Source organism: Taurulus bubalis, assembly GCF_910589615.1.
Source record: "Taurulus bubalis genome assembly, chromosome: 10".
Lineage (NCBI taxonomy): Eukaryota > Metazoa > Chordata > Actinopteri > Perciformes > Cottidae > Taurulus > Taurulus bubalis.
Genome location: NC_136598.1, coordinates 15,039,196 through 15,053,268, shown reverse-complemented (window position 1 = coordinate 15,053,268; position 14,073 = coordinate 15,039,196). Strand labels below are relative to the sequence as shown.

General features: G+C 40.4%; 1 protein-coding gene across 1 annotated transcript in view; it reads right to left on the bottom strand.

The window, feature by feature from the left end:
* Nucleotides 1-14,073, bottom strand: part of arhgef12a (Rho guanine nucleotide exchange factor (GEF) 12a) — a 35,577-nt gene that overhangs the window by 7,353 nt on the left and 14,151 nt on the right. The window contains exons 4-22 of the mRNA XM_079225304.1: nt 12,176-12,241; nt 8,511-8,609; nt 7,648-7,697; nt 7,349-7,406; nt 7,082-7,254; nt 6,565-6,642; nt 5,728-5,847; nt 5,158-5,259; nt 4,620-4,754; nt 4,299-4,400; nt 2,859-2,969; nt 2,645-2,743; nt 2,177-2,219; nt 1,781-1,886; nt 1,490-1,627; nt 1,312-1,344; nt 544-658; nt 355-463; nt 64-267 (exon numbers count right to left, since the gene is read on the bottom strand). Of these exons, the coding sequence (XP_079081430.1) occupies nt 64-267; nt 355-463; nt 544-658; nt 1,312-1,344; nt 1,490-1,627; nt 1,781-1,886; nt 2,177-2,219; nt 2,645-2,743; nt 2,859-2,969; nt 4,299-4,400; nt 4,620-4,754; nt 5,158-5,259; nt 5,728-5,847; nt 6,565-6,642; nt 7,082-7,254; nt 7,349-7,406; nt 7,648-7,697; nt 8,511-8,609; nt 12,176-12,241 (1,941 nt within the window). The remainder of the gene's footprint in view (nt 1-63; nt 268-354; nt 464-543; nt 659-1,311; nt 1,345-1,489; nt 1,628-1,780; nt 1,887-2,176; nt 2,220-2,644; nt 2,744-2,858; nt 2,970-4,298; nt 4,401-4,619; nt 4,755-5,157; nt 5,260-5,727; nt 5,848-6,564; nt 6,643-7,081; nt 7,255-7,348; nt 7,407-7,647; nt 7,698-8,510; nt 8,610-12,175; nt 12,242-14,073) is intronic.

Below are 14,073 nucleotides of genomic sequence, written 5' to 3'. Positions count from 1 at the left end.
AGTTAAAAAACATTTCCTCCTCTGTGTTTGTATTCTACTTATGCGTTTAGTTCAGTCGCTCACCCATATCAGTGTCTCGGCTAGTGTCTGAGCTATAGGTGGCGCTGTTTGGGATTGAAGCGTTGACCGACATGGAGTGCATGAGTTCCGGGCCCTCGCTCGATTGGCTGCCTCTGAGACGACCAGCTTCCATGTGATCACTTGCCCCTAGTGTCGGCTGAGACAACTGTTTCTGCGGCCGGGGGCGACCATCCAAGGCTTTACCTACTGAATGTGGAGAAAAATGGTTTCAAAATTAGAAAAAACATTAAAAGCAGTGTCATAATTTTGGCTTAATCATAAGTACTAACTCACCAGATGCTGCTTCAATGCGGCTGGGCCGACGCTGAGGTCCAAGGATACTGGGAAATCTGGGTTTCTTCACCTTCACCTCTTCTCCTTCCTTTTCTGTCTTGATGCTTTTCTGTAATTTATTAACAACAAGGGACGTGTCAGGTAAATAATAAAGGGAGCGAGCGAAGGGCAGAGGGCAATGTTAAATACCTTGATTTTGGGAAGGAAGTTGATCCTGACACGTTTGGACTCCAGACTTCGAGGTTCCTTGACCCTCACCCCAAGGTGCTTCATGTATGTATAGATGACATACTGCATTGTAGTGCTAAGTAAAAACAAAAGGGATAACGCTTTAGTTTAGTTGCTCCATTTTAATCATAACTGACAAAACCACAGGATGCTAAGGCTTGAAGTGTCCATATTGTGACTTGCACCATATGTCATACCAGTCCTTTTCTACAGTTTCTACACAAACCATCTGTGGTATGCTGCGAACATATGGCATTTCAAACAAGACTGTTTCAATCAGTCACACATTTGAATTATTTAATATAAACACACTGCATAAATTACATGTTCTCTTTAAGGGACTGCCCGCGTGTTTAATTTGTAAACTGTGGGGGATGTAGAATAGCGCTTGGATGGCACCAATATGTTACGTGTTCTTGGCTGAAAAATCTAAAACTATACTTTAAAAAGGTTGAAAAAATGACTACCACTGACAAATATTATTCATTTAGCACAATATTTTGTATTATTATAATTAATTTAAAGGAGATAAGCACTCTAATAAAGTAATAAATACTGAGAGATATTAGGATTATTGAGGGACACATTGCAGATTGAAAATGCAATGAACCCACAGCTGGTTTGAAGGGTCGTTAGAGTCCCTAAAGTCCTAAATGATCCCCATCATATGCTTTGAGAAATACTTTTCATATCAATTAACCAAATGCTCCACAATACAATATTGCTTACCATTTCTCTTCCTCTGTGGTCTGAGTAGTTAACCTATAAACAATACAAAGAAAAAAAAGTCTGAGTAGCTGATACTGGTTAGAAACATAAGCATTTGTTTAAGTATTTGGGCATCCCAGCAGCATATCTCCGTCTGCATGCCATGGGTGTCAGGTAACTGTCTGCAGGTGCTACTTACAAGATGTCCTCTATCTTGGTGATGATGTTTTCAGCATATGACCGCTCTCTCTCCAGGGCAACACGGTCTCTGACTCGCTCTTGGTCCAGCCTGGCCAGCTCTACTTCAGCCACCGTTAGGCCCATACTGCGCTTCTGCCTACATGTGCCAACAAATCAAGTCATATTCTGTTAATCGGTGGATCATGCCTTTTTTCATTTTCCTTGATGTGGGAACAAAATCCTCAAGTTCTGCAATTCATCAGAACTTACTAAACCATGGAAAGTAAAAATTCTGAGTTGACAAGTTTACCTGAAATCCTCAAGGTTCTTCTGTATGTCAGGGAGCAGAGAGTCCTGCAGTGTTTGAACATGTTGTCTGTTTATTTCCTCAGGGATCAGTTCTGTCCGCCGGCGGTCTGCAAACACATGCACACACACTCACATATACAGTACGGCAAGTCTCTAACAGGATTAAGTCAAGTGCACACTAAATATTTCCTGTTAAGCAGTACTTTCCAACCCATCAGAGCATTTTATTTTTTAACACTTTGGTCGGGGGTGTGCATGGCTTACAGGGACTGTATAATGAGGATGGCCGAAGTGAGCCAACAGAAGTACAAAAACTTGCCGTAATAAAAGAAATTGCCAACTCGAAATGGCACCAGGCAGATAACTAAATGAAGCAAAAGCAGCATAAAACACTTACCGAGATCAGTAGAGATGGATTCAGGGACAGCAACTTTCAAATTCTGGAAAAAGAAAACAATAAAAATAAATAGTTAAATATGCTCAAGTCCAGCAAAACCCTTTCAAATAACATTAAATGGCAATGTGAGTACAGATCATAACTCAAGGCACTCATAATCACGTTACGACCTATGAATAATGAAATAGTCAATTAGTGACAGATGTATCACTTTATTCTAAACTGTAAATGGACAATTTGGTGTTAACTGAGTTTTCATTCTATTTTCCAGTTTGAGCTTTGGATTTAAAGACAACAACCTAAAGATGTTGGGGCTGTCCTTGGTGGAATTAGAGGAATGTTGTCAATTTGGTGACATGCAACATTTCCTCTGATGTACTGTGTGCATCTTGTGTGACAGACAGACGGATGAACATTTGTTTAAGTCTGACGTGTATTGTTGCCCATATTTCACAAAACTGTACTTACTGCTCCACGGTCAATGAAAAAGGTGTGGAGGTCCATGAACACCCGTCTGGTCTCTTTGGAGTTGGTCAGCTTGTAGAAGTCAGCATGGAGGTAGCACAGCTGAGGATATAAGATTAAGATTTATTAAAGCAAATAGTGAATCTGCCAGGTTGCATGAAAACAGGAAATGAATACATCAAAGATTATAGTGCGGTGTGAAGGAGGAGGGTCTTACCACAGGAGCAGGGTCGAACTGAGAGATGACGTGGTGAAGGAAGGCTGCGAGGTGTGCGGGACGAGACTTGAGCTGCTCAATGTTGTTAAAGCTATTACACTGGCCATTTGTCTGGAACGAAATCGGTACAACAGTTTGCACTCTTTTTTGCTGACGTGAATTTGAATAGTATAATTTAGACCTTTCTTGCAAAGAAAAGTTTATTGTAACAGCATTGAGCCATTTTAAAATGTTTTGATGATGACAGTTAAGTTTCGTATTACGGTTGACTTGTCCCTATTCTCATTCACATGCATCGTAGGTGATTCAATCCCAAGTGGACAGCTCCAAGCAATGCTCAGTTTAAACCTAGCATTCAAATGCAACTGCACATGCGTCTCGGGTGATCCGTTCTCACTTCCCTGATCTATATACAATTGAACACGTACATCATTTCAATTTGTAAAGACCAAATGTGTTGTTGTTTTTAAACCAGCGGGAGTCAGCAAAACAAATCAACAGTTTCCGAATGCGTTTGAGAGGTTTGTCGCGACATATTCAGTGCCAATTTATTAGTTTGCCTAAAGGGAACAAACTGTGGGAGATGGTGGATAGCTTTGAGAAAAGATGGGGGAAGCAATAGATGGCTCTCATATCCCCATTACCACCCCCTCCAAAATGCAAAGGATTACCTCAATCGCAAGTTAAGTAATTCCATCATTTTAAAAGCTGTTGTGGATCACCTCTCGGCGAGTAACACACACACGTCAGTACACACTGCGAGGAATGTGGGACAGAGCACCTCCGAAAGTGAGCAATTGTATCTTAATGTGTCCTTTTTTGTCATTTGTCTGATGTGCATTCACACCTGTATTTGGGAGCTGTCCACTTGTGATCGGATCACCCTAGACGCTTGTTACTGTCTGGTCTGAACAGGTCAGAGGTGTAAATATAGACAGTGCCTGCAGTGTTTTAACACTAGAGTCCATAGGGAGTGCAGGCAAAACAACAAACCCATCTTAATCATGGTTTTATTTTTTCAGTTGCAATCTATCCAAAATATCCCAAATGATTTGAATAGTCAATCTAAACTATAACAACTATTTAAATTAAATGTATCATTTCGGATTATTTTTTTCATACACAGATATTGCAATGATGATAGCTGTAATATGTATGTCAATGTTGTCTAATGTCAAGTCCTTATTTAATGAGACGATACAATAAAGGCCTCGTTATTAGTTTTGGTGCAAAATCTCTCACAAAATAAATGACAAGATGAGCACATCTGCAACCCGAGTAGACTGCCGTGCCTTTCAACAGTCGGCAGCCCACAGTGTGTGTGCATCATAACTAGAAACTAGCGTGCAGAAGGGCCCGTCATAATAGCGTGCACTGGGGCCCGCTGCAACTACCTTTCGCAACTGCCATTGATGGTAATACTGCACTGCGGAAAAATACCTGCTCCTGGTCTGAATCAAAATAGTCATCCTCAGCTCCAATGATTTGAGAGACGAGGCGGGAGGAAGCGGGACTGCTGACTGTGGTAGGGGACAGAGAGTCCTGGGGAAAAGACAGTTGTACATTGTGGAATTAGTGTTTAACATTTAGAAATTCTCCCACTGGATATTTATAGCCCAACTGATCTGATCTGCGTTTACTTGCACCAACATGTCATCTTTTTCGATAAACCACACTTCAAAAATTCTCTTTGCCGAGTTTACACCAGGAAAGGGGGTGAATAAGTACATTTATTTTCACCAGGCCAAATAGCACAGTTACCAGGTCAGTGGCGTCCTCTGCCTCTGGAGAGTGGCAGGAGTTGAAGCTGTTCCTGGGGGTGCTCTTTGGGCTGGGGTAGCATGACTCTCTTGGGTAAAGGCTCTCTGGGGATCCAGGCCCAAATCCGCGAGGTATCTGTAGGTGGGATGGAAAAAAGCATTAAATACTCTTAGCCTTTTCCTTTAGTTTAGTACATCTGAAAATAGACGGGGGAGCTACCTGGGTGGCACTTACATCAAATTCTCAATTAATCTGAATTTAACAAAACAAATCTCCAAAAAACCCAACAACTGTTGCCAATTAATTAATTCCATTAGTTTTCATAATGACCACCCGAAATTTGAATGCAGAATCAATACATATACTTAGCGCAGCCAAAGCTAAGCAGGGCTACTTAAGATTTATATCACTAATTTAGTTTAGCATGTGGCCATGCATATATTGCCCTAAAGCTTGCCTAGTCTTGGAATCGAGGTTTATTAATATGAAGCTCAGAGGGGCATTTTAATTATGTCCGTTAGTAGGGCTGACAACTTACAGGAGTGCTACTCCAGGACAGGTCTGTACTGGTACAGTCTCCCTTAGAGTGCTCTGTCTCAAACATGCTACCATCATCTGCATCTCCACCTGGAACAGCCTCCTACAGATTTATGTCAAAACAAGATTTATTATTAATTATGAACAACCTTGTTATACTACTACAACAACAGCAACAACAACAGGGACAAAGTACAGAATGAAACTGGTTTAGGACAAACAAAGCTAACAGGCCACGTTGGTTATGATTAATAAAAATAGGAATTTTGGGAGTATTTTAACATGTACTTAAAACATTAAAATAGGACTTTGATTTGAGAGAGCAGATTAATATGTTGACATACATAACACAAGGTTTAGTAAGTGATGTAAATAAAATAAGCTGTCACACAGACACAAAAGAGAGGCTTCCCACAGAGAAAGTCTAATCCTCTGATAAGATTAGGATTAGGTTTGTCTGGAGCGATCCCTAAACGCACTACACAAATTCATACTGCTTGGATAGATCAGTGTCCCTGGAAACCCTATTCTATATGCAAGTGCATGACAATCGGGAGGTTATTTGATTTACCTGTGTTGCCCCAGTGGCCTTGAAGAGCTGACCCTGCAGCTGAGGAATGTGTTTCTTAGCTTCCTGGATGTCTTTCAGTAGTTTGGGGGAGGGGTTCCTGCTGTACTCCTCCTTCATGGCCTTTACAGCAAGAGAGGTAAAATCAAAATAAGCAATCAGGACCAGTCGTAAGCCTCTGGTATGGTATGGCTCAATTCAGACATGGCCTTGACATGCGTCTTGGGCGATTCGATTCACCAATGCACCGAAGAGTCATCGAGGACGCATTGAGAACCGATCGCTCAGATCACATTCAGAGTTGGTCTGGGCTACATTCTTTTAGAGATGTGTACTCAAATTTGTCCTGTGCGCAACTGAAGTGAGACTTTTCCACTAGGTGAGGCAACGGCCCGACAGGTAGCTCAGTGTATTTTGGGTTGTATTAAACATTAGTATTTTGAAAGTATTTCAAATGTCACATAAACCACTGAGTGAATGCCAGGTGTGAATTGACGTACTTAGAACTGGCGAATTTAGAGCTTGACACTTGTGATCGGATCACCCAAGTCATATGCTAATGCAGGTCTGAGCCTATGGCATGTGTTGATTCCGTTCTGATGTTGAGGAAAATAGTCTAAATCTACTGCATAAAAAGCTAAAGTGTGAAATGTACACACAGTACCTGCCTCCTACCCAACGCAACATTCTATATAAAGATGGAGAACTGATCCTTTCATTTTCTACACAGATAGGAACCCAATTACTTATGAGGGTTTAGATTATATTGCAAACACCTACGAACAAAAGAAGTGTTACAATAGAGAGAAGACAGAAAGTGGCAGTGATTGTTATGCTAACCTGTAGCTCCTGCTGCTCTTTTGAGAGCATCTTTTGCAACATGTCGACCCTCTGGTTGCAGACACTGCTATTCTCATCCTTTGGGAAAAACGACAGGAGGAACTGTGCATTAGACAACAGATGAGGCAATCAGGCAAAGATTAGATGATGATCATGATGCATTTAACAAACATTTAGGCGTACAGAAAATATGAGAAGAGATGAGATATAGAGAAGCCACAAAACAAATGTTGGTGTTCCGCCATGCCGGCTGTTCCTTTTACACAGATGTCTATTTGGTTTTGTTAACACCTCCGCTGACTGCTTAACTGCAATAACTCTGGTGCCCAATTCCGTGTTCATACCTTTTTATACAGAATGGCAAGGTGGAATCACTGCACAACATTCCAACTTTGAACACAACACCACAACTTCGAAAGGGGAAGTGATAACCCATATGAAAGCTCTCAAGCGGGAAGAATAGGGAAGGAAAGCAGGTTTGTGGAGGCAAGAAACAGAAGGTAAATGTCTTTAGTACCCATGGTGGTTGAGTGAAGGAGAGGCGGTCCAGAGCACTGTAGGGCCGTTCTGCTGCTGGGGAGTTTGGAGACGAAATGCTAACCCCCAACATTTCAGACTCTGCTTCAGACAAAGGGATCTGGGCGAGCCCTGGAGGACGCCCCAACACTGTGAGGGCCACATAGGAGCCCGCTGGATAGGAACAATCATAGCAAAGAGTCAGTTTTACTTAAAAGTTTACTTTTTTAAATGTGGCTTTTGCTAGAACACAGACATTAAGACTTACATTTGATAAGTTTCACCACCTCAATGTGATTTGAATGTGTAACAAGGGTCCCGTTAACCTGAAAGACAGCAAAGGTACCATCATTAAAATATAAAAAAACAGATGCTGAGACCAAAAACTTCCATTCTCGGTCCAGCTTTACGTTTTGAAATCTCACTCCATTCCCAGATGCAGAGAGATAAAGACAGTAGACATACAAGCCGACCAGAAGGTGGCAGCTTTCAACCTCTTTATTGGCCTTACTCAAGAATACAGTGACAATAGCAGTTTAAAGACATGGAGAAAGATGTACACAATACCTTAATGATCCTATCTCCTGTCTGAACACCTGCCCGCATGGCAGCCCCATCTGGCAAACACAACAGAGGAAAATAAGTGATAAAAGGGAACAGAAGCGGCGAGGAAAGCTATAGAACAAATGTAAGAATGAAAAGGGTGGAGGAGAGACACTAAGACATACAGCTTCATGGTGTAATTGTTGATATTCCTGCGCAATGAATAGATAATATAGCCTTGACAGAGCAGATGTTGCAAAGTGACTATTTGAGTGCCGTTTTGAAAGACCATAACAGTAGTTATATTATAAGAAGGACCTGTTTCACAGCTCCACCCAAAACAAAGGGATTTAGGCATGAGACAGGTTATTATGAGATCCACGCCTGACTCTAAAGTCAGCATTCAGCCGTTTGTAAACCAAATACAGTTCTACTGATACACTATTATGATTTGCATTTTGAGTCTTCAATTTCGTATTAGTATGGACATTTAAATGGTGTCACTGAACTAAGGACATCATTCTGTCTGATCAGTTGGACTGAAATTAGAAGGATGAACAAGCAAGATACTATAGATACATTTTGTGGATTTAAATACAAAATTAAACAGTTTCATCTGCATATTGAGGTGAGTCAGTGATAATTGGGAAGCCACACAGAGATAGTTGAACACTCCCATGCACTGACGACAGTGTAACTTCAGTCAGTTCCTTCCTTTTCTGTTTCTGTCTCTCTACTTTACAGTTCATAGCAAACTACCATGACAGTTTTGATGTCAGTGCATGAAAAAGGAGCCCATATCTATATTGCAATTGCCAAGACCAGAAGTAGGTAATGTAACAACATCTTTTTTTCTTCATTCTTTTAAGTTTGAGAGTATGCCTTACCTTCTTTGACAAGTTGCACAAACACTGGGTTGTCACCACTGACAGTGAGCCCAAAGCCATTTTCATCTTTCTGGATGATTACACATCGTTGAACCAGACCTGCAAATGAGACAGAAATACATACCAGTGTCTTCAAAAAGGACCAGGAAGTCATTACAGAAAATGTACTTACCTCACCCGTGTACTAAAACCCAAGCAGATATTTTAAATACATTGAAGAATGTATTGTGGATGGATACAATCACTATAAAGAGTAGTTTTTACACTGGATTTTTGAGTGAGTCCTGGAATATGCTGAGCAAATGGTTTTCACGTATGGATAAGAGAATAGACCGCCACCATTTAAAGGATAGGTTCACATTCTCTGAAGTATATCCAAAAACAATACTCACATGCCCATATGAACCTTTGAATTATCATTGATTTCAGCCTATGTTCCTCCTGTCTGTACTGATAATTAAGATATGTTGACACTCATCTCTTGCACTGAAAGATGGGATCTATTTGCAGCCAGTATGCACATGAGGAATGATAACAGAAACCACTGCTTTCAATGAACAGTGCATATGGGTATGTTAGTATCGGTTTTACTTAAAAAAGGTGTAAATAGTCTTTAACATATCAGCACATAACCTGTAGTCCTGTAGTATATAACTCTGTTTTCAGGATAACAACATTACAACATGCCATAATCTGAGCATGTAGAGTTAAGAAAGCTTGTTCTACGGTTAAGATAAAAAATAAACCGTCTTATAATGAGGGTCCTTCTGTGTGAGGTGATGTTTGAAACAGGCACTCCAGACATTTTTTGTTGCAGTCTTACAGGCCAGAAGGAGGAACGTTACTTTTCAGGTTTATTTATGAGGTGTAGCATAGCAAAAAGAGATTAGAGTTTATCTAATGTCTGGCCGACACTGACTAGACTTACAGGACAGTCCAGACAAAAGAACAACACAATATGCAAAGCATGCTAAATACTCAAAAAGCAACAAAATACAATATTGTCTCATGTTATCATGAAGAAGTGAGAGGATTATTCAATCAAAGCAAGCTTTCTTAAAACACCTTTATAAAAAAAGGCTTTATAAGTAAACCAAAGCTGAGTGAGGTGACCATAGAGCTGTTTCCTTGTGCAGAATCAACCAGAGAGTTGAGTCGATCGATGAGAGCAGTTGTGGGGTTGGGTGGGAGAGTGTAAGGAACAGGAGCTAATACACAGGGAGAGGTTAGGGGAAGCAAAAGCCCCTGGCTTGGGGGGGGGCATTGTGAGAGGGTTAGGCAGAGTGCGGGAGCAGGGGGAAGGGAAAGGAGGAGAGGGCAGGGGTGTCGAGGAGAAAGGTGAAGCCATATGGGTTAAATAACTGGTGTGAATATGCCTCTAGATGTTGGTCATTTGCCCATTTGGAACAGTTTTTAAGAGATCTTTGGTTGGTATTTATAAACCGGGAGGGATCACTGATCAGGTTAATCCATCAAAAACTAATGTATTATTCAGAGGTTTGATTGATCTGAAATCTGCACCTTTTGCTGAAACACAAGGAAATGTACTCAAGAGAATAAACTGACCTTTAATACTGACAGAGTACCTTCAGCCCCACAATCACAAAAAGAAGGAACCATTACAATAAATCATTACAATACCGCATTCAAAAGGTCAGACTAATTTCCTTAAATCTATATCCACACTACTACGTTTCTATTTTAAAACGCATATCTTTTGGTATGTTTACCCCGAGCGTCCGCACTACTCCGGCGTTTTAAAGCATCGAATACTAAGGGTGTAAGAAACGCTAAAGCCACGTAAGTTAGAAAACTCCAGGGTTACTTCCTTGTGTGGACATGTGGAACCGCATATGTTTGAAAACGATGACATCGACACCCACGTTCGCTACTTGATTGGGTCTTCGCAGTCACAACGTGTCCTTCCCCGATTCGTCACGCCCCCATCACTTAAGGCTTTTCCGAAAGAAAACAAACAGCCAGGTCCACCAGTCATTCATTTCAACATGGATTACAAGCGTTACTGGCTTTGTTGTCTATGCTAGCAGCTGTTGTACAGTTAGATTCTGCACGTTATAATTCTACTACTGCCGACATGCGAAGAAGCAGCTGTTATCGGAGCGATTAGCGGTCGACGTTATCAGCAGATGTCTGAAGTTACGGTTTGTGGCTTTCAGGAGAGCGATGGACACAAAACAGAGGATGTTCCTTCTCTCATTAAAGCTTATTTTGTTCTGCACAACTATTGTGAAATCCACACAGAAACTGTAAACAAACAAAAGCATAAGTACTCTCCAGTGCAATAGGGACTTCGGCCACCAGCAGAGCTACAAGTGTGAATACAGACAACGAACAAAAAGGAAACGAGTGAGAGACGCGTGTTGACCAAATCTGGTGAACCAGAGACTAGACATCAGCAGGAACTGGTACTTCTGACAGCTGCCTTAATAATTAGTGTGCTCAAAGTCATTTTGTTGGAAAATCTTAAATCAAATGAGAAGTATTACAGTTGTTGTGAAAAAGAGTCCCAGACATTGAAAGAAGTAAGAGAGAGAACAGAGTTTTGACGGGACTCTCGCACCACAGGGCCGATGAGGATTCTGAAAACATGTCACTTTGTTCAGTGGGCGCTTGGCTTTACTCCAAGAGAAAGGAAGTCCCTTGAATCTATGTTTTATTATTACCTGTGTGAGTTAATTGCTAATCCCATTTCAATGATCACTTAGCTGAAAATATATATCAATATTAGGACCCGATTCAATTGTAGGATTACGGTTTGAAGTAAACTATACAACTGAATCCTGATATTTTAAAAATCTAACTTTGAAGTCCGACAATGGATTTTAATAGTGACATTTTTTTGTGGGGAAAAAGGTTAATAAAACATCCCTGGATTGAGATGAAATAATACATTTGGGAAGAAATATACAACTTCAATGTATTAAGCATACACGTGGATAGCGAAAAGAAGTGGTTTAAATTGGTTTCTATGCTTTTATATACATTTCTTCTGAAAGTTTAAAACCAAATATCTCACAACCTGTACCAGGTGTTCTGGTCAACAAGTACACAAACCAAAAATGTGGTGATTGGAGGTACCCAAGGCCATCTACACATAATAATGACAATGTGTGTTTACTGGAGGCTTTGGCCACAAGCCTCATGTCCATTTATATATTTGTAAGGACATATCGCGTTAGAAAAGCTATGTAGAAATGGCAAAATTCAAGAAACGCTGTTCCACTGTGTTTTACCCTATTAAACGAGTCAGTTGTGGGTTATTAATTGTTGCGTCATAAAGTTGAACCATGACCGAGAAGGGTATGCAGTCAATAGGGGTCCTCTCTTAATGCACTCAAATCTTGCCCTGATGGTAGTAGCACTCTTCCTGGTTGTCCTCTGGTCTGCCAGTATTTCAAAAATGTATATTGTACGGGAAATTAAAACATGTCTACCAGATGAATCAGCACGACATGCAACTCAGACCTTTGACCACCCAGTCGAAAATGTAATACTTATAAAAAACGTATGTTGAATAAATAAAATAAAACGAGTTTGTCGTCTCAATTTAAAACAAACATCTAGTGGCAATTTCACACCATGGTCTAAACAAAGCATATATAGATGCAGCTGTCACACCAGCCATCCCAGCAGGAGCATCTTACCACAGGACTCAGGCTTCCCCTCTGCTAGCACACTGCTGCTGCCACTCTTCTGCACCACCAGAGCTTCTGCTCACAGCCCCCACCACGCAGACCACAGCGCAGACAGCAGTATACAAACACACACGCACAAACACAACGAGAACCAACACAAGGAAAGGAAACACAAAACAGGAAAGAGAAAATCATGAGGGAGAAATAATCATGGGAGGAGAAAATTAAATGAACAAATAGTAGTTTGATAAAACATAATGATTTGGACAGGCAGGAGTGCAGTCACTAATAATGAACCAGCTAGATATTTGTTGAAAGTAGCTCTACTCCTAAAGGTGATCTACCAATGACTTCAATGACAGTAGTCCCATTTCTCAAAACGTTATGTCCTGCATTAAATTCAAGAGCTTTCATGGTTTAAGTGCAGATGAAATTGCCTTCATATTCAATGCCTTTCAAGTCTCTCTCAAGATTGACAATATTCAGTAAAATATGCAATCAGGAGCTTGACATTTATGCTTTTCTATTTGCTGAACTCTAATAATGTTACATTGTAAACAACCAATCCATGTTGAATTTACAGGCGGATACAGGGATCTGTATGGATCATCAATGATCGGCAAGCAGTATGGGAGTGAAAAAAACGTGATCAGGGATCTCTAAAAGTTAGATTCGCGCCTCTGTTTTCTTTTGTGCTGATCCGATCTGTGACTCCGAGCCGTGATACGATCAGAACTGTACGTTTTATAATGCGTTGCACAACTAAACTTAATTATTACACATGATTAATTTGGAAACATGTGAACCTCGACTGCCAGCGTTAACATCCATCTCTGTATCTGACTACTCCTGCCCATCCTTAATAAAATGACAGAAAAGATGACACCAGGAGAACATCGAGGAAAATATTGTAGTCAAAGTTCATGCAAAGTTCATGCAAGTCTCAGATAACTAAAGAGGTAAATAGAAATACAGACTACCACCATACAGGCATGCAAAAGATCATTACACAAACCAAACATGAATAATGTCAAGTATAATATAATACCCAACTATATAGGTTTCAATTAAATAAAGAATAAGTTTCCTCTCTGTGGTTACTTTGCACTTTAAACAATGTGTCATTCTAAAAGTGGAACAAACCATCAGAGAATACATGTAAAGAGGTTTTAGTGCATGTCTCAAAGCACATCTTATCTATGTTTTGTTGCATCATATAGAGATAAGCCGCCATGTGGTGTGGAGGATTTTCTATTTTGTTTTGAAGCTATACAGAAGCTTTAGTCATATCTCAAATCATAGTGCCCTGATTGCTGACAAATACTACAGGTCCACATATCAAACTAGTCTGATTTTGAACCCTAACAATCTCACCTGGCAATAAACTTAAAACTGAATTGCATAACAGGCCTAATGGCTTTTTGTTCCTGTCAAGTATGCATCAAGACCACCCAAACACTTTTAACATACAAAACCCACAGTGCACTGATTTATGTTAAACTACAAAAACCATGTGGACATTAAACATGCAGCTGCAGATTTTAGGGTCCTATAATTAAACCTTTCTTTGCTTATCGGCTTAAAACCTGCAACATCTAAAAGCAACATAAGCTTCTGCCAAACAGTTGCTATAATGCAGTGTAATGAAGACTGAGCCAATAAACACATATTGTGCTGTCCATTAGTTGGAATCAACACAAAAAGAAAGACAATTCCAACTCCTGTATGAAATAAGTTATCAGACCACACAAGTAAAATGGATGTACTATTTTCAAAGAGAACACAAAGCACATAGCAAGGTACACACACCACCTTTCACCATCCCAGCATGCATTGTGCAAACTATCATCACCACAATTGTTTCATGAGACTGTGTTTGTGTGTGCTCGAAAGAGAGAGAGAGAGAG